The 20,731-nt window shown below is 39.6% G+C and overlaps 1 protein-coding gene and 1 pseudogene across 20 annotated transcripts in view; both read left to right on the forward strand.

Moving 5' to 3' along the window:
* UBAP2 (ubiquitin associated protein 2) overlaps window positions 1-20,731 on the forward strand; it is a 132,071-nt gene that overhangs the window by 67,052 nt on the left and 44,288 nt on the right. For all 20 annotated transcript variants that reach the window (XR_012424631.1, XR_012424630.1, XR_012424632.1 and 17 more), the window contains 4 exons: window positions 5,442-5,496; window positions 6,934-7,037; window positions 14,773-14,838; window positions 17,700-17,752. Coding sequence is in view for 13 of the 20 variants with exons in the window: in XM_074017298.1 (XP_073873399.1) it covers window positions 5,442-5,496; window positions 6,934-7,037; window positions 14,773-14,838; window positions 17,700-17,752 (278 nt within the window). In the remaining 7 variants the exon portion in view is untranslated. The remainder of the gene's footprint in view (window positions 1-5,441; window positions 5,497-6,933; window positions 7,038-14,772; window positions 14,839-17,699; window positions 17,753-20,731) is intronic.
* LOC107127640 (oligosaccharyltransferase complex subunit OSTC pseudogene) lies at window positions 10,211-11,606 on the forward strand (annotated as a pseudogene).

Here is a 20,731-nt window from a genome sequence, read left to right on the forward strand (position 1 = left end):
TTTTTGATAAATCTCCATACTGTTTTCCAAAATGGCTGCACCAGTTTATATTCCCACCAGTAGTGTATGAGAGTTCCCTTTTCTCTGTGTCTTCACCAGCATCTGTTTAATTTGCTTAATTAGATGTAGTGGCATGATCATAACTCACTGCAGTCTTGAACTCCTGGGTTCAGGCAATCTTCCTGTCTCAGCCACCTCAGTAGTTGGGATTACAGGCTACTTTTTGTCTTTTTGATAATAGCTCTTCTAACTGGGATAAGATGATACCTCATTGTGGTTTTCTTTGTATTTTGTTGATGTTTAATGATGAACATTTTTTGTGTACCTTTTGGCCATTTGTATATTGTTTTTTTAGATCCTTTGTCTACTGTTTTTTTTTTTCTCTTAAGAGACAGTATCTCACTCTTGCCCAGCCTGGAGTGCGGTGACATGATCTTAACTTACTGCAACCTCGAAATCCTGGGCTCAAGTGATTCTTACACCTCAGCCTCCTGAGCAGCTGGGGCTATAGGCACGAGCCCCACCATGCCTGCCTAATTTTTTGTATTTTTAGTAGAGATGGGGTTTCACTGGTTACACATTTTATTTATTTATTTACTTATTTAGAGACAGAGTCTCGCTCTGTCTCAAGGCTGGAGTGCGCTGGTGCAATCTCAGCTCACTGCAACCTCTTCCTCCAGGATTCAAGCGATTCTCCTGCCTCAGCCTCCCATGTAGCTGGGACTACAGGCTCAGCTAATTTTTGTATTTTTAAATGGAGATGGGGTTTCACCATGTTGGCCAGGATGGTCTCGATCTCTTGACCTAGTGATCCGCCCGCCTCGGCCTCCCAAAGTGCTGGGATTACAAGGCATAAGCCCCTGCGCCTAACCTATTTTCATTTTTATTGTTTATTTTTTATTTGTTTTTATTTTTGAGACGGGAGTTTCGCTCTTGTTGCCCTGGCTGGAGTGCAATGGTGGGATCTTGGCTCATCACAACCTCTGCCCCCTGGGTTCAAGCAATTCTTTTGCCTGAGCCTCCCGAGTAGCTGGGATAACAGGCATGCGCCACCATGCCCAGCTAATTTTGTGTTTTCAGTAGAGTAGGGTTTCTCCATGTAGGTCAGGCTTAAATGTGTATTTAAGTTACTTTTCTTCTTTTGTATGTTTCTTTATCTCGTGTATTGATACATGGTTTAGCAGCTTATATGTATTATTTTGGTCTTTTCTTCTGGTGAGATTGAGTCAAGTAAGGTAGTGAACTATTGTTTATTTTTTTAGAGACAGGGTCTCGCTCTGTTGCCCATCCTGGAGTACGGTGGCATGATCATAGCTCACTGCAACCTTCAACTCTTATGCTCAAGCAATACTCCTGCCTTAGCCTCCTGAGTAGATAGGACTGCAGGTGCACATCACAATGCCCAGCTAATTTTTTTTCTTTTTCTTTTATTGATTGATTGATTGATTGATTGATTGAGACGGAGTCTCGCTCTGTCACCCAGATTGGAGTGCAGTGGTACACTCTCAGCTCACTGCAAGCTTCGCCTCCCGGGTTCACGCCATTCTCCTGCCTCAGCCTCCCGAGTAATTGGGACTACAGGCGCCCGCCACCATGCCTGGCTAATTTTTTGTATTTTTAATAGAGACGGGGTTTCACCATGTTAGCCAGGATGGTCTCGATCTCCTGACCTCGTGATCCGCCCGCCCCGGCCTCCCAAAGTGTTGGGATTACAGGTGTGAGCCATGCTCCTGGCTATGCCCAGCTAATTTTTTTTTTTTTTTTTTTTTTTTTTTGAGACGGAGTCTGGCTCTGTCGCCCGGGCTGGAGTGCAGTGGCCGGATCTCAGCTCACTGCAAGCTCCGCCTCCCGGGTTTACGCCATTCTCCTGCCTCAGCCTCCCGAGTAGCTGGGACTACAGGCGCCCGCCGCCTCGCCCGGCTAGTTTTTTGTATTTTTTAGTAGAGACGGGGTTTCACCGTGTTCGTCAGGATGGTCTCGATCTCCTGACCTCGTGATCCGCCCGTCTCGGCCTCCCAAAGTGCTGGGATTACAGGCTTGAGCCACCGCGCCCGGCGCCCAGCTAATTTTTAAAAGCATTTTTGTAGAGATAGGTCTCCCTCTATTGCCCAGGCTGGTCTTGAACTCCTGACTCCAAGCAGTCCTCCTCCCTTGGCCTCCTAAAGCAGAGGGATTACAGGCACGAGCCACTGCACCTGGCTGCTAATGTATTACACTTGAAGTTACAGGGTTTGGTTTCCTTCTGGATGGCAGAAAAATAATGCAAAAAAGGCAACAATAGTTTATTCTGTAACCTTTCTCACTGCTTTATCTTACTGTTTTGTATTTAGTAACTCAGATTAGTTCCTCTACTTTTTTTTTTTTTTTTTTTTTTTGAGATGGAGTCTCGCTCTGTTGCCCAGGCTGGAGTGCAGTGGCACAATCTCGGCTCATTACAAGCTCCCCCTCCTGGGTTCACACCATTCTCCTGGCTCAGGCTCCTGAGTAGTTGGGACTATAAGTACCCACCACCACGCCTGGCTAATTTTTTGTATTTTTAGTAGAGACAGGGTTTCACCGCGTTAGCCAGGATGGTCTCGATCTCCTGACCTCGTGATCCGCCCGTGATCCTCCCAAAGTGCTGGGATTACAGGTGTGAGCCACTGCTCCTGGCCATATATCAGTCTTAAATGTAGCAACTGATATTTACATACCTATTGTGTTGTTGAAGATATTGCTGTAAATAAGCTTTGTTCCTCAGTGAATTCCAGGGATGTTTTGTCATTTTCATTTGATTAATGTAGTATTCTTTGAGGCTGGGGAGGGGTTATTCCAGACTCTCTTGAGAATGTAGGGGGATAGACTCCCAAGTCTCTGAGCCAGAAAAACACCAAAGATGCCCCCTTCTGTTTGTGGCCTGAACAGGTCCCTGGACATGGAAGTAGTACCATCTATATTATTGAACTAGTCCTGAGAAATCTGGAATTTTTTTGAGGCCGGGTCTTGCTATGTTGCTCAGGCTGGTCTCTGGCACAGCTAGCCCTTTTTTTTTTTTTTTTCTTTTTAAATTATACTTTTAAGTTCTAGGGTGCACGTGTACAACGTGCAGGTTTGTTACATATGTATACATGTGCCATGTTGGTGTGTTGCACCCATTAACTGGTCATTTACATTAGGTATATCTCCTAATTCTGTCCCTCCCCTCTCCCACAACCCCACAACAGGCCCCGGTGTGGGATGTTCCCCACCCTGTGGCACAGCTAGCTTTTAAAGTCCTTCTTACTATCTTTTGGGGATGAGGGGAAGGAGTGTTTCTATCTTTTTAGATTAGGCCCACTTTCTGCATTTGCTTCCCTTCAGGCTGTTTGAAAAGGAGAGATGTCTGCAGTTAAGATCTGCCCCAATAGGGGTGGTTGGTTGTTCTTTGAATTTCGGCTTTCAGAGTAATGAGCAACTAGGCCAGGCATGGTAGCTCACACCTATAATCCCAGCACTTTCGGAGGCTGAGGTGAGTGGATCACTGGAAGCCGGGAGTTCAAGACCAGCCTGGCCAATATGGCCAGTGAAATCCCAACTCAGAAAAAGAAAAAAAAAAGTAATGAGCAACTTTTCCATTTCGATTCTCAGCATGGAATATGTAAATATTAGTCAAAACTTGAAGCGGGGAGTGGTGGCTTACGCCTGTAATCCCAGTACTTTGGGAGGGTGAGGTGGGTGGATCACTTGAAGTCAGGAGTTCAAGACCAGCCTGGACAACGTGGTGAAACCCTGTCTCCACTAAAAATACACAAATTATCCAGGCGTGGTGACGCAGGCCTGTAATCCCAGCTACTCGGGAGACTGAGGCACAAAAATCATTTGAACCTGGGAGGTGGAGGTTGTGGTGAGCTGAGATTACGCCACTGCACTCCAACCTTGGTGACAGAGCAAAACTCTGTCTCCAAAAATTCAAAAAAAAAAACCCTTGAACAGTCATTCAACAGATACGTAGTAGAGTCCCAGGGCTTGAGGAGGAAAGGTACAGCATTTACCATAACATGGTTTATTCACTTTGATAATCTTTGGAAACGTTGGACTTGGTTTTCATGATTAAAATACACTGGATTTTTATTCTGAGCTGCTAGATTAATCTGTTCCTTCCAGATAACAATGCAGGGAAATGGTATATACACAGAAACCAACGTTACTAGTAGCATTACTGCCAGGTGAGTGCGAAACAATAATTCCATTATCTTGTTAGAATTTATGGGGAAGATGGATTGGATTTTTTTTTATTTTTTTATTTTTTGAGACGGAGTCTCGCTCTGTCGCCCAGGCTGGAGTGCAGTGGCTGGATCTCAGCTCACTGCAAGCTCCGTCCCCCAGGTTTACGCCATTCTCCTGCCTCAGCCTCCCGAGTAGCTGGGACTACAGGCGCCTGCCACCTCGCTCGGCTAGTTTTTTGTGTTTTTTAGTGGAGACGGGGTTTCACTGTGTTAGCCAGGATGATCTCGATCTCCTGACCTCGTGATCCACCCGTCTCGGCCTCCCAAAGTGCTGGGATTACAGGCTTGAGCCACCGCGCCCGGCCCCGGATTGGATTTTTTAATTAAAAAAATTTTTTTGTTAGAGGCTTATGCCACTGTGCCCATAAAAAATAGTTTTGTAGAGAGGGAGTCTCCCTGTATTGCCCAGACTGGCCTTGAACTCCTTGCTCAAGCCACCCTTCCACCTCAACTTCCAAATTGTTGAGATGATAGGTGTGAGCCACCATGCCTGTCTCAGAAAAGTTTTTAATTTTCATAAAGTCCATTTTGTCTAGTTTTTCTTTTTTTGCCTGTAGTTTTGGTGTCATATTGAAGAAATCATTGCTAAATCCAGTGTTGTAAAGCATTTGCTTTGTGTTTTTCTCTGAGAGTTTTATAGTTTTAGCTCTTAAATTTAGGCCTTTGCTCTTCAGTTCAGGATTTTAATGAAGAGAGAATGTGGAAAGGTGCTAGTCATAATTTTCTCTTCTTGTTTGCTTATTCCCATGCTTGCTGCCATTTTGGTCTTTGATCAAAGACCTAGTATTTAAAATGATATTTAACAGTGCCTTCAGCTTACTTTGAATTTTCCTCTTTCTGGTTCTCATTTCATTTTATAGTAGTGGCTTATAATTCCATGGTGTTTGCCCTTCCTGATTTTAAAGGGTGCAGACTGTTTTATAATATAACCTTCCTGTGTTTAGCTGTCAAATACCACAAATATAATACAAGGAGAATTTAATTCTTTTCTAGCCTTAGAAGTCACTAACTGGGTATAGGTAGTTGTATCATCAGGGATCAGTAAATTGGAAATTGGATGCCCTGGATTGGAATGTTGGTGCCATTAGGAACAATGATAATATTGTCTGGGTAGTGAGTATAGGATGAAGAAGGAAGTGTAATTGTGTAGGACATGAATATTATTTTATAATATAATTGTTTGTTTTTTTTTTAAAGGATTTGGACGTGGCAGAGGGAGAGGGGCAGGAAGGTTCTCAACCCAAGGCATGGGGTAAGTCATAGCCATCCTATTTTTATAGTTATTTAATTCCCTAGTTTTTATGCTTCAATTGCCTCTAATACCCTGCATCTAATTTGATCATCATGGTGAATCTAGTGTTTTCTATACTTAAAGAGATTTACAAATAAGAAAAATAATATGAATAAAATTGATCTTTTAAATAGGCATTAGAGCAGGGTTTCTAGCCTTGGCACTATTGATTGTGGATTGGATAATACTTCCATGGAGTGGTAGGGTCTCCTGTATATTGTAGGATGTTTAGCAACATCTGTCCTCTTTGTACTATTAATAAATATCAGTAGCAGTCACCTGAAGTTGTGACAACATACCTACAGACATACCTAAATGGCACTGCCTAAGGGCCATGTTAGTTAATCCAGCCATTGTCTTTGAATGCTAAGTAAATGTAGTGCTTATTTATGTATAAGTGATATCTTTTTCCTGAATTGTAATAGTGAACATTGAACAGACTCAAAGGTAGTAAAATCAGAGGTTTATTTCTTGTTTCTGGGTGTTATTTTACTTTTTGTTGCTTCTAAAACATTAGCTCCCATTGAATTTTTAGAAAAAGTTTTAAAACATCCTGTGGAAGCCATACGTAGATGCAGTCAAGGAAGGGAATTGGCTCCAAGAAAAGCCCTTTGTCTCTCTCTAACTTCAGGCAGCACTCTTGGTGTCAGTGCCTTCTAGATAAGTGGTGGTGCCTCCTGCAATCTGCCTTCTTCCTAAGCTCCTTCGAGGAAAAGGAGGGATAAAAACACAGGGAGCAAACTCTCAGGAGCGCTTTAAGACATAGCCCTGCCCATTAGCTGTAAATTGTTTTGTGGATTTTTCTGTTTACTTCACATTCCTTTGTGAAAATTTTAAAGGTAATATTTGTTTTGGCTCATGTTAGACCTCTGAACCATGATTCAGTTAAACTGGGTGTTCAGTTTAGGATTTTATTGAAAAGAAATAGAGGTGCTGAACAAAATGTTTTCTTCTTTATCTAATGTTTCTATAAAGGAGCATATAATTCTAAGCTATAAAAGGTTCAAAGCCAAACTTGGATTCTGACTTGGGAAGAAAATACCTGTGTTCCCTATTTATTCCTTATTTTTCAGCAGGACTCTTATGAGAGCCCTTATTCTGCCTTGAAAGATTATGGGTCTCCTTGTCTGCTTTAGGATGCTGAGGACCATGTTTTAGTAAAATAAGGCTATTATACCAGAATGTGTGGAAGGTCCCTAGGCAGCTTCTGGTTTTCACATCTGCATCTCCATGGCTGGCAGAATTAGTTATATTTAAATAGGGGAAGGAGAGGTGATGTCTTTTACAGTGGCTGTGAGAAGACACTGGGCTTGTTTGGTGGAAGATCATGTATGGTTAATATTTTGGCTTAGGTGCTTGCTTCTTTTGCCTTTATTATTTCTTTATTTCAAACCCCAGGACATTTAATCCTGCGGACTATTCAGATTCTACATCTACAGATGTGTGTGGGACAAAGCTAGTAGTTTGGGAAGCTGCTCAGAATGGTGCAGATGAGGGAACTGGTAAGTGTTCTGTTTTTGCCAGAGATGAGTTTTAAATGTTTGAGCTATTAAGAGTTTTATGTTCTCATGCAAAGATGAAGTCTAAATGTGCTGATGGAAAAGAATGAAAACCAGGCTACTGTCCTACCTCTGAAATTATTCTTAGTTGGTTCTTACCACCAAAGTCTGTCACATATAAATCTCATGATGACAAAGAATTTGATTTTCCCTTCTGCGAGCTAAGAAAGAGGCTATATAAGGTAATTGGCATAAATCAGCACAAACCCACACTCCAATCAAAGTATGTCACAGATATATAGAATTTCTGAGGAGAAGATTTTTTACTGGAAGTACTTCCCATTTCTAATGGTGGATTCTTTGGTCAGATAATGTATGATAATGCGGTAGATGATAGATGGATTTGTAGCAACGTTGCTACTGCAGGTTTTTCTGTATCATGCTGTTTCTGGATTATTTTCTGAAATTCTTGGGGTAAATATTGGTTGTTTATTTATATAGAGCTCTTTGTACAGTAAGTATTGAGATTATACTTATAGAAACATAATTTAGCCAGGTGCAGTGGCTCACACCTGTAATCCCAGCACTTTGGGAGACCGAGGCAGATGGAGCATTTGAGGTCAGGAATTCGAGAGCAGCCTGGCCAACATGGTGAAACCCCGTCTCTACAGAAATATAAAAAAATTAGCCAGGCTTGGTGGTGCGTGCCTGTAATCCCAGCTACTTGGGAGGCTGAGACAGGAGAATCGCTTGAACCCAGGAGGTGGAGGTTGCAATGAGCCGAGATCGTGCCATTGCACTCCAGCCTGGGTAACAGAGCGAGACTTCATCTCAAAACAACAACAACAAAAACAAAAACATAATTTAACACAATGAAATATAACCTAGATTTAGAATATAGTTCAATAAATTATCAAGCCCTGGTGCAAGTTGTTCATGCCTGTAATCTCAGCATTTAGGTGGCTGAGGCGGGAGGATCACTTGAGCCACAGTTTGAGGTGAGCCTGATTAACATAGTAAGATCTCATCTATACTAAGAAAACGTAAAAAATTAACATGGCATGGTGGTTGCGCCTATGGTCCCAGCTGCTTGGGAGGCTGGAGAGGGGAGTGTCACTTGAGCCTGGGAGGTTGAGGATGACATAAGCTATGATTGTACCACTGCACTCCAACCTGGCAACAGAGCAAGGCTGTGTCTCAAAAAATAAAAAATAAAATAAAATAATGCACACAAGCATCCATATAACATCAACCCTAGCCAGAAAGTAAGAGAGTACGACCAGAATCACAACTAATCAACTGTAAATAGAGAAACTGTAAAGAGGGTCAACAAAATTTGTAAGTTGTTATTCGAAAACACTAGTAAAATTGTTAAGCTTCTTATGAGATCATCAAGGGAAGGTGAAGAACATGAGTAATTAGTTCCAGGAAGGAGAAAAGGAATATTGATATAGATCATACAGATATTAAGGAGATTATAAGATACTGTATGTCGATTTTTTTTTTTTTTGGCAACAAGTTTGGAATTACTAATTTCACTCTTGTAAAAATCTTTAAGTATTTGAAAATAGAATTCAGTAAGACAGAAACAGGAAAAGGTTACCATAACCACGTTAAAATTATGCTTGGGTTGAGCGTGTTAAATCACACCTGTAATCCCAGCACTTTGGGAGGCTTAGGTGGGCAGATCACTTGCGCTCAGGAGTTTGAGACCAGCCTGGGCAACATGGTGAAACCCCATCTCTGCAAAAAAATACAAAAATTAGCTGGGTGTAGTAGCATATGCCTGTGGTCTCAGCTACTTGGGATGCTGAGGTGGGAGAATCACTTGAATCTGGGAGACATAGGTTGCAGTGAGCTGAGATTGTGCCACTGCACTTTAGCCTGGGTGACAGAGTGGGACTCTGTCTCAAAAAAAGAAAGAGAGAGAGAAAGAAAGAACGAAAGAAAGAGAAAGAATGGATTACACCTGGTATTTAAGTGTGCTTAACTGTGTTTTTTGGGGTGGGGGGGTTTTAAGATGGAGTCTCTGTCACCCAGGCTGGAGTACAATGGCATGATCTTGGCTCACTGCAACCTCTACCTCCCAGGTTCAAGCGATTCTCCTGCCTCAGCATCCTGAGTAGCTGGGATTACAGGTGTCCGGCACTATGCCTGGCTAATTTTTTTGTATTTTTAGTAGGCAGGGTTTCACCATGTTGGCCAGGCTAGTCTCTAACTGCTGACCTCAAATGGTCCACTCACCTTGGCCTCCCAAAGTGCTGGGATTACAGGCGTAAGCCACCATGCCCCACCTTCTTTTCTTTTTCTTTTTTTTAAGAGAACATCTCACTCTGTTGTCCGGGCCAGAGTGCAGTGGTGTGATCATCACTCACTGTAGCCTTGAACCACTGGATTCAAGCCATCTTCCCACCTTAACCTCCCTAGTACTTACTGCTGGGACTATGGCACACACCACTGCACTGGGTGAATTTTAAAATTTTTTGTAGATAAAAGATTTTGCATTGTTGCAGAGGCTGGTCTTGAACTCCTGGCTTCAAAGATCCTCCCACCCAGCCAGTGCTGGGATTACTGACATGAGCCACCATGCCCAGCTTAGTTTGTTTAACTTTTAAAAAACAAATCAGTCCACTCCTAGATGCATACCCAAAAGACAGGAAAATGTAGGTTCACATAAAAATCTTGTACAAAAAGATTCATAGCAACATAATTAATAATTATAAAAAAGTAGAAACAACCCATACTTCCTATTGAACAGGTCTGTCAGGGTAGGGGAAGAAACCTCAAATGTTTATCAATGGATGAATGTATAAGCAAAATATAGAATATACATAGAATAGAATAATGTTCAGCCATAAAAAGGAATTAAGGTACATGCTACAACATGAATGAACCTTGAAAATAGTATGGAAAATAGTATGCAGAGTCACAGAAAGACCACATATATTGTGTTTTATGATTTTATTTGTCTGAAATGTCTAAGGCAAATTTATAGGGACAGAAATTAGCTTGGTGGTTGCCTAGGACTGGAACTATTTGGGAAAAGTGGTGAGTGACTACGAATGAGTATGGGGTTTGTTTCAGAGGTGATGGTTACACAAATTGTGAATATACTAAAAATTATTCAGCCGTCTACTGTAAAAGGGTAGATTTCATGTTATGTGTGTTATATATAAAAATACAGAAATAAGTATTATCCATTTAACAGAATTAAAGATAAAAATCCTTATGATTATTTCTGTAAGGAAGAGCGTTCAATATTCGTTCATGATTAAAACAAACCAACAGTGTTTCTGAATGGCATGTGGGATTTGAGCCGGATAATGGTCTTTGATTCCAGCAACATGGAGACTTTGTACCATGGCCCATTCTTAGTGCTCGAATGTCCCAACGTGAAGCTGACGAAGCCGACCAGGCTGCACATGCCTTCAGCCATGACTGTGTATGCTTTGGTGGTGGTGTCTTGCTTCCTCATGACCAGAGGAATAATTTATGATGTTATTGTTGAACCTCCAAGTGTTGGCTCTGTGACTGATGAACATGGGCATCAGAGGCCAGTAGCTTTCTTGGTGTACAGAGTAAATGGACAATATATTATTATGGAAGGACTTGCATCCAGCTTCCTGTTTACAGTGGGAGGTTTAGGTTTCATAATCCTGGACCAGTCAAATGCACCAGATATCCCCAAACGCAGCAAATTTCTTCTTTTATTCTTTGGATTTGTTTGTGTCCTATTGAGTTTTTTTTACAGTTAGAGTATTCATGAGAATGAAACTGCCAGGCAATCTGATAGGTTAGAGTGCCTTTTGAGAAGAAATCAATGGATACTGGATTTGCTCCTGTCAATGAAGTTTTAAAGTCTATACCAATCCGCTATTGTGAAATGTGGAAAAGAATGAAGAGCAGCAGTAAAGAAATATGTAGTGAAAACACTGGAAGTGTATTGATGCTTGGAGTAAAATTTCTTCTTGGTATCAGAGACAAGTTTATCACAGTATTTTTTTTCCTGCTGATCTGTTGAGATCAGTGATGTTGAGTGACATTTTCTTCTTAGTTTTTCGTTTTTTAAAGAAAATATACTCCAGTTTACAAATATAATATTGAATAAAGTGATTATGTTTTATAGCCCCTTTAACTTTTTTTTGTAGATGACATTTCTGATTTTCAGAATTAATGTAAAATCAAGAAGCAAGATTCCATAAGTTGAGAATTCTGGATGGCTGATCAGTTTTACCTATAGTGCCTTGCCTTTTAATAGGGAGTGTGATAATACATTATTCCAAATATGTATGTATGACTGTTTCCTGAACAATAAGATCTATGAAAGGAGCAGAAATAATTTTTCTAATTAAAAACAAACAAAACCCTGGCAATTAGAAATACAAGGAATTTCCTTAATCAGATAAGGAATATCTGTAAACTTAACAGCAGGTATTACAGTCACTGGTGATATATTGAGTGTTTTTCCTCTGGAACAGGATAAAAACATGTGGTCACTGCTTCCATTCGCACTGTTCTGGAGGTCCTAGCCAGTGCAATAAAGAAAAATAAGTAAGTCATAAGGACTGGAAAGGGAGAATAAACCGTTGTTTTCTGTGATTATGTAAAAGAAACTATAGATTAATTATTGGAGAGTTTCACAAGCACAAAATGCAAGACACAAGTTTCATGAATGAATGTATTTCTGTAAATCGTCAACAAACAGAAAATGGAAAAAAATTGCTAGTAGCTCCAGAAAACACCAAATACCTAGCAATAAGTCTAATGATATGTAGAATATGTAAGATTAGAAAAAATAGAAAACAATATTGAGAGAAAATAAAGAAGACAATAAATAGAGGGATATACCACTTTAATATATTTTAGTCTTACTGTTGTGACATTTAGTTTTTATTGACTCAGTCTTTGAATTTATTAATCCATGGTAGTCCATCTCATGTAAATATTCCCCACTGATTTTTTAAAAAAATCAAATTTGTTGATGTAGTTTATATATATATGATAAAATTCTCCCTTTAGAGGTATAGAGGATGAATTCTAACAAATGCGTATAGAATTATAACCAGCATTAAAATATAATTACGGTGCTTCTTTACTAGCAATGAACAATTGTAAACAAAGAATAAGAAAAACAGTACTTTTTTTAGAGTACCAAAAAAACAAGAAATAGTTGTATTTCTGACTATATATATGCAAGATTTGTATGTTGATATTATGCAACATGTTGGGAAAGATAAAAGAAGACCCTCATAAAAGGGAACATATTCAGTGTTCATGAATTGAAAGACTCAAAATCTTTGAAATGTCATTTCTCTCCAAATTGATCGATAGCTTCAGCATAATTCCAATCAAAATCTTCTCAGATTTTTGACAACTTGATTCTTTTTTTTGAGATGGATTCTCACTCTGTCACCCAGGCTGGAGTGCAGTGTTGCGATCTCACCTCACTGCAACCTCCACCTCCTGGGTTCAAGTGATCTCCTACCTCAGCCTCCTGAGTAGCTGGGATTACAGGTGTGTGCCACCATGCCCAGCTGTTTTTTTTTTTTTTTTTCCCCCTGTATTTTTAGCAGAGACGGGGTTTCACCATGTTGGCCGGGTCAGTATTGAACTCCTGACCTCAAGTGATCTGCCCACCTCAGCCTCCCAAAGTGGTGGGATTACAGGTGTGAGATATTTTGCCTGGCCTTGACCACTTGACTCTAAAATTTTTATATAATATTAAAGGGACTAAAGTAGCATAAACAGTTTTGAAAAGAAAAAAAAGTTCTACACTCCCTAATTTTAAGAACTGCTCTAACACTACAGTAAGCAAGACATATAAATCAATAGCATAGTAGTTTACATATACATATGGCTAATTGTTTTTTGTCAAAGATTATGAGGCAGTTCAATGCCATACATTATACTGTATACAAAAATTACCCTGCAAGTTTACACTTAAACATGAAACCTAAAAGTACAACTTACAAAGAACTTAGAGTGGCAAATCTTAGTGACTTTAGGTTAGGTGAAGATTTCTTTATAGAATCTGATAAGCCTGAGTCATAAAAGAGAAAACTGACAAAGTACATTTTATCAAAAATTGTAAAATTCTTCTGAAGAGAAAAATGATAGGATGAGATGTAGTCTTGGAGAAAATGTTTATATAAAATCCATATTTGATAAGGACTTATATACAAAATAAATAAAGAACTCTCACAATCAGTAATAAGAAAACAACCCCCTAAAACAAATGAGCAATTAAAAATGGGGAAAAAAATGGAAGAAGTTCTAGAAATGGATAGTAGTGATTGTACAGCATTAGGAATATACTCAGTGCCACTAAATTGTACACTCGAAGAGGGTTAGACGTGGTAAATTTTGTGTAATGTCTATTTCAACACGGAGACTGGTGAAGGATAATTTCCTGTGAATCTGTAATTATTTTAACAGAAAAAGTTCATAGAAAGCAAAGTATTTGCATTTACAAGGGAAGATGATAAATGGATAGCAAACAAATCCGTAAGAATGTGCTCATCATCATTCGTCATTGGGGAAATACAAAGTAAAGCCACATTGAGTTACGCCCATTCACCTATTAAAATGACTTTAAAGGAAATGAAAAATTCCAAGTGCTGGTGAGGATTGTGGAATAACAGGTACTCATATACATGCCTGGTGGGAAAGCATACCTTTATCATACCATCTGACAACCCCATTCTTAGGTTTTTATAAAAGTGGAATGAAAACACATCCAAACAAAAATATGTATGTGATATTATAGTGCCTTTATTAATACCTCCACTGATGTTTTTTTTCTTCTTTTTTTTTAAGAGGTGGGGGTCTCAATTTGTTGCCCAGGCTGGAGTATAGTTGGTATTCACAGGCATAATCTTAGTGCACTGCAACCTCAAACTCCTGGGCTCAAGTGATCCTCCTCCATCACCCTCCTGTGTAGCTGGGACTACAGCTCTGCACCACTGTGCACAGCTTCCACACAGTGTGGAAGAACTGTGTGTGGAAGCTGTGCCCACTTCCATGGCTTTGAAGCCGAATGTTGTCCAACTGTTGAAGCAGAATGTTGAATTAGTCAATTAGTTACTTTTTTTCTTATTTTATCTTTCCTCCTCTCTTTCTTCTTTCATCTCCTCCCACTTATTATTTAAAGTAGCAGATTTCTTGCTGAAAAGCATTTAGATAAGCAAAACCAGTTTGTTGTAGAATACAGTTAAAGGATGTCATCAGCTGATGGTGCTGGCTATTTTTCCAGAGGCCTCACAGAATGGTATTGGCTTGTTGATAAGGGAGTTCTGAGTCCAGGACTCGGCCATAAGGCTCAGAAACCCAACTGTTGACGGTACAATAACCACAAATCTGTTCGCAATGTGAGGAGCATTCAAATTAACCAAACTAGAAAGACTTGTGTATACTCAGAATGCTAATTGATAAGTTTTCTAAAAACTGGTACCTGTTAAACAGATTAGAATACTCTCTTTGATGAGTGAGAAGGGAACTTCGTAAACATGGGCATGAGAGTGAGAATAATTGAAGTAATTTGAGCGTCCAAGAGCCATCAGGGATAAAATTCATAACTTGATTTGCAGTGACCTGTAAGAGTATGGATTTCAACTACATTTCACTATCCTTGGGCAGTAACGCAGCATATACATAGCTTTGACAGTGACTATCTTCTCTTGTGATGAATACTTTCATTTTTTTGATATGTTTAAACCCTCAATTTTACATTGGTCCACAGAACTGGCATCAGATACTCACAACGTAGCTCAGGATCTGTCAAACAAAAGTTCTTATGGACTCAAAGGTATGAATACTTAATTTTTTTAATTTTTTAAGTTAAGAATCTTATAAATTGCTTGCAATATCTTTCATTTTTTATCAAAGCTAGCTAATACAAATTTATCAGATAAATGTTTGTAAACTATACCCATTTATTTGGTAATCAAATTTGCAGTTTGCTAATGGAAATGTTTGATTGACTTTCAAGGTGCCACAGAATTTTCACCATTGTTTTCCTTTTTCCTAAGTGGCCTTCTTTAACATACATTCATTAGAGGACTAACACCAAGTTAAACTGAACATGAAGCATTCATCTCAAATATATTATTTTAAGCTGAAAATAAGGATTGTTGAAGTTTTTCCCTTATGTTTTGGGGTGTAGGTCTAATGTGAACCAAATTAAAATTTTAATATTCCAAAATATGATTAGGACCTGAGCCTCTGCCTTCTGTATTTAATGTCTGGAATTTTTTATAGTCTGTATGGCTAGTTCCTGCAATGTGGCACTTGCTTCTGACATGGGAGTTTTCCCTGTAATTTCCTGACACGCCACTCTATCATGTTGCATCTCTGCTTTTAACTGTTTTCCTGTTTTTCCTTCAGGCTACATAGTGCCTTGTACTTGCTTTTAAATGTACTCAGATTCTCACCCTACTATGCAAGTCCAAAGTTGTGTTGAATTATTTTCAAAATACTGCTCTCAAAGTGGTAGGCCAGTCTTTTTTTATTATTTTTATTTTTTTATTTTTATTATTTTTTTTGAGATGGAGTTTTGTTCTTGTTGCCCAGGCTGGAGTGCAATGGCATGATCTCGGCTCACTGCAACCTCCACCTCCTGGGTTCAAGCAATTCTGCCTCAGTCTCCCAAGTAACTGGGATTTATAGGTGTGAGTCACCACCCCTGGCTAATTCTTTGTATTTTTAGTAGAGACGGGGTTTCACCATGTTGGCCAGGCTGGTCTCAAACTCCTGACCTCAGGTGATCCACCCACCTCTGCCTCCCGAAGTGCTGCAATTACAGGCATGAGCCACTGCTCCAGGCCTATTTATTTATTTATTTATTTATTTCTGAGATGGAGTCTCTGTTGCCCAGGCTGGAGCAGTGGCATGATCTCAGCTCACTGCAACCTCCGCCTCCTGGGTTCAAACGATTCTCCTGCCTCAGCCTCCCCAGTAGCTGGGACTATAGGCACACGCCACCACGCCCCGCTAATTTTTGTATTTTTAGTAGAGACAGGGTTTCACCATATTGACCAGGCTGGTCTTGAACTCCTGACCTCGTGATCCACCCACCTCAGCCTCCCAAAGTGCTGGGATTACAGGCATGAGCCACCATGCCCAGACTGTTTTTTTTTTATTTTTAAGATACCTCCTGAATTGCCATGGTAGGTCATTCTTACTACATATCATGTATAAAAGCCTGTTTTAACTTACTACATTAACTGTATGTATAGTGGCTGAGCTGCTCAAATTTATGTGTATTTTATTGCAGTTTTAAAACTTAGAAAAAAGAATGTATATTTTAAGCTTTAGAATACTTTTAATATTTTTTATGTAGGTTTTTGTAATGTTTCATCATTGTTTTTCTCCTGGAAATTTTCCTTTGTATCCGTGTGTGTGTATCCTTTATATCTGTGTGTGTGTATATTTCATCTTCCCCATCAAGCTTTGTCTTACCATGCTGGCTTTCATTAACTTCATCCTCCAAATTTCCAGTGTTATTAGTGGTTTCTCAGAATTAAATGTTTTCCGTTTTGAAACCATCTGTATTTTACACCCAAATATTGGCACAGTTTACATCATATTTCACAGAGAGCCATCCCAATCTGAAATCAGTATATCGTGTTAAAAACATTCCACAAATAAGGACTCTCTTTCTAAGAGACAATCATCATTTTACTTAGGAGGAGGTCAGTTATTCCGCTATTTACATGATTCTAAGGAAGGTAGACATGGTTACCTGACTTCTTTTGTCTCACAAGCGCGCCCCTCCTCCTTTTCCCTCTCCATACACAACTTTTGGAGAGAAACAGAATTTTGTGTGTCAGATGATTAACTCCTTGCTTCCTATAAAGGAACTGAAAACATCCATAATCCCGCTTTCTGGGGTTAGTCGTCGTTAATTTCTTAGTGTATTTCCTTTAAAACCGTTATCTATGGGCATGTTTTTTAGTACATACTATAAACAATGGCCCTCTACTTATATAAGATCTGTAAATAAGCATTTTTTGAGTAGCAACACTTTTCTTTAAAGTACTTAGATGTGTTATGGATGAGTATTCTGTAAGAACTGTTTGAGTGCATCCTGTGTACTGACTTCAGAACTTAAAGCAGCAGACTTGATACAAGCAAGAGTAATGTTAAACTTTGCTGGAGACCTATTAGGAAACCATATAGTAGAGCTAACATTTTATTAAAAGGATGCTTCTCTAAATTTGATAGTTCAGTAATCCAACTAAAATAGGGTCCAAGACAGATTTGCCTTAAAATGAAATTTTTTGTTTTAAAGACTACATCATAAGAAATCAAACCATTGTTAAATGTCTATATTTGTGCTATGTCCATACTTTCTTAATCATGGCAGCATTGCTTGGATGTGACCTATATTGAAGCAAAATCCATTTTAAACACTGATTTGCGGTTATGTAGATAGTGACTACTAGTCAAGTTGCATTTGTAAACATTACTTCAAAGAGAAGGGGAGAAAAGAAGTATTACTGATTTTACCGAGAATAGATTAAGATCATCCTGTTTCTTGGGTTGTAAACTAAATTGCTAGTGAGGTATATATATCTTTTCCTGAATAGTACACAAAAAGGATTCATTTGGACTCAGATTGTATTTGACTTTGTGGTATAAACTTTAATTGCTGTTGTTTCCCAACAGGGGCTTGGAAGAATTCTGTGGAGGAGTGGACAACAGAAGACTGGACTGAAGATGTAAGTGTTTGCTGTCAGATGAGACTTTTCTTTCTTTTTCTTTTTTCTTTTTTTCTTTTTCTTTTTTTTTTTTTTTTGAGGTGGAATTTTGCTTTTGTTGCCCAGGCTAGAGTGCAGTGACGTGAACTCGGCTCATTGCAACCTCCGCCTCCTGGATTCAAGCAATTCTCCTGCCTCATCCTCCCAAATAGCTGGGATTACAGGTGTGTGCCACCACGCCTGCCTAATTTTGTATTTTTTTTTAGTAGAAACGGTGTTTCACCATTTTGGTCAGGGTGGTCTCAAACTCCTGACCTCAGGTGATCCACCTGCCTCAGCCTCCCAAAGTGCTGGGATTACAGGTGTGAGACGCTGCGCCCGGCAGATACCTGTCTTTCGGTGTTTGCTGGGGGCTTTGTTACTTGGAAGAAAGAGCCTGAGACATCTTATCTCATCTTGGCTTCTTTTTTGTCATCGTAGCCAGGGTTTTAGAGAGTTGGCTTTTTTAGCAGATGCTTCTTAGAAGGAACTTAGTGTTTTCAGATTTTTGAGAATATTTGTTTTCATGCTTAAAAATGACCAAGTGTCAAGATGATTTGGGAAACTGGAAAAACCAAACAAGAAAAAAAGTTGAGGTGTTAGGCTGGGCGTAGTAGCTCACAACTATAATCCCAGCACTCTGAGAAGCTAAGGTATGAGGATCACTTAAAGCCAGGAATATGAGACCTACCTGAGTAACAAAGTGAGACCCTGTCTCTACAAAAAAAAATAATAAAAAAATTACCGGCCGGGCGCCATGGCTCAAGCCTGTAATCCCAGCACTTTGGGAAGCCGAGACGGGTGGATCATGAGGTCAGGAGATCGAGACCACCCTGGCTAACGTGGTGAAACCCCATCTCTACTAAAAAATACAAAAAACTAGCTGGGCGTGGTGGCGGGCGCCTGTGGTCCCAGCTACTCAGGAGACTGAGACAGGAGAATGTCGTAAACCCGGGAGGCAGAGCTTGCAGTGAGCTGAGATCCGGCCACTGCAGTCCAACCTGGGTGACAGAGCGAGACTCCGTCTCAAAAAAAAAAAAAAAATTACCTGGGTGTGTGGTTGTGCATCTGTAGTCTCAGCTACTTAGGAGGCTAAGGCAGGAGGATCTCTTGAGCCCAGGACTTCAGTGCTGCATTATCGTTCCACTGCCCTCTAGCCTGGGTGACAGAGCAAGAATGCGTCTTAAAGCAAACAAACAAAATTACCAGGTGTTAAGTAGGATTGATTTTTTTTTTAAAGCTTATCTCTGTTTTGTTTGACCTGATAGCCAGCTGACACTGTTGCCCAGATTTGTGAACTACTATTCTTTAGAATATTTTCATTAAAGGAGAGTCTATATTTTGGGTCACAGTTGAAAGTAACCTGAATAGGGGTGCTCTGGTTCCATGCCCAACCTCTTCCCGTTTTGACTAGAAGAACGCTTTAAAAAAAAAAAAAATTCCTTTATTCCACAGATATTTTTGAGCATATTACACTAGCTTCTGGGTACTGTCAGTCTATAAGTTCTGCTTTCAGCATAGTATTTTTTTTGGAAAAAAAATAAGTTAAATAATAAAGAGAAAAAAGGGATAAATAACCCAATACCATATTTTATACCTCTTTTCTGTTTGACTATCAAGTTCTAGAACTCTTGAGTTTGGTATCTGCCTGACACAGAGTTTGAGCAGACATTGAGCAGGAAAGAATAAATGGGTTACAAATACAGATCCTCAAAACTATTTACAATGACCCAGACTTTGAGATTCTATCTTTTTCTCTGTCTCCATATGTGTTTCCATTTATGCTAACAGGACCTGCTTGGAATGAGAAACAAGACACATGATTTCTGCTTGACTTGTTTAATGACCTTAGGCAGGGCATTATTCCTTGGGTCTTACTACTCCTTCACATACAGTATTATTTGTGTTTTAAGTGGTGTTTGAACAACCCACTACCATAGATAGGTTCATTTTACCTTGTAAAAAATAAGTATTTTAATTTTTTTTTTTTTTTTGAAACAGGGCCTTGCTCTTGCTCTGTCGCTCAGGCTGGAGTCCAGTGGTGCCATCATAGCTCACTGCAGCCTCAACCCCCCAGGCTCAAGCAGTTCTCTTGCCTTGGCTTCCCGAAGTGCCAGGATTGCAGGTGTAAGCCACCATGCCTGGCCAAAATTAAGCAATTTTTGGACAAGCCTTTTTTTTTTTTTAAACTTTGCACTTTTGCTTCCTTTTTTTAGCAGGATTAAATCTGCCTTGTGAGGAGTGAGCTCGGTAGAGTGTGACAAAGATGGGAGTGGACATGTTCATTTAGTTAGGATTTGGGGGATATTTTCACTGCTGCTACATACTAATTGAAAGTCCTTAGTGTTATGATGCCACCTGGCTCTCTAGCTATCCCTGGCTGTGCATCATACTGGTATGATGTTTGATACCTTTAATATCAGCAGCTGGACTTGATAAGTGGTTATTTAAACCAGTGGAGGGTTGGGCACTAGTATTAAAGGGAAGTCAAAGTGGACAGTCTTTGGACACCTTACCTTATTTTGAACAGTACCATCCCACATATAAATGTTTTGTATTATTAACATTTTTGCTAGGGTTTTGTTGCGAGGTGGGGTAGGAGAAGGTTGCAGGGCTAAAAGCTTTACATCTGGTTGCCTGTCAGGATCAGCAGGCATGTTAGAAAATCAGCAAGGGATCAGAAGACAGAATTCTGTGTAAATTCTAGCTGTTGACCTTCAACAAGGCGTCTTTCCAGTCCGAGCCTCCTATTTTTCATCTGTATAATGAATATCATAATAGCTGTCCTGCCTAAATTATTGGAGTTTTCTGTGGGTCACATGAAGTCTTTTGATGAACATGTGGTATCAGGCAGTATACATGTACTCCAGAGAGACATTAACATTCTGCTGTGTCAAAATATGTAATTCGTGAAAAGAGTTAACAGATAGAATTTGGGTATTTTTTTCTTTGGAATCACAA

Source organism: Macaca fascicularis, chromosome 15 (genome assembly GCF_037993035.2).
Source record: "Macaca fascicularis isolate 582-1 chromosome 15, T2T-MFA8v1.1".
Taxonomy (NCBI): domain Eukaryota; kingdom Metazoa; phylum Chordata; class Mammalia; order Primates; family Cercopithecidae; genus Macaca; species Macaca fascicularis.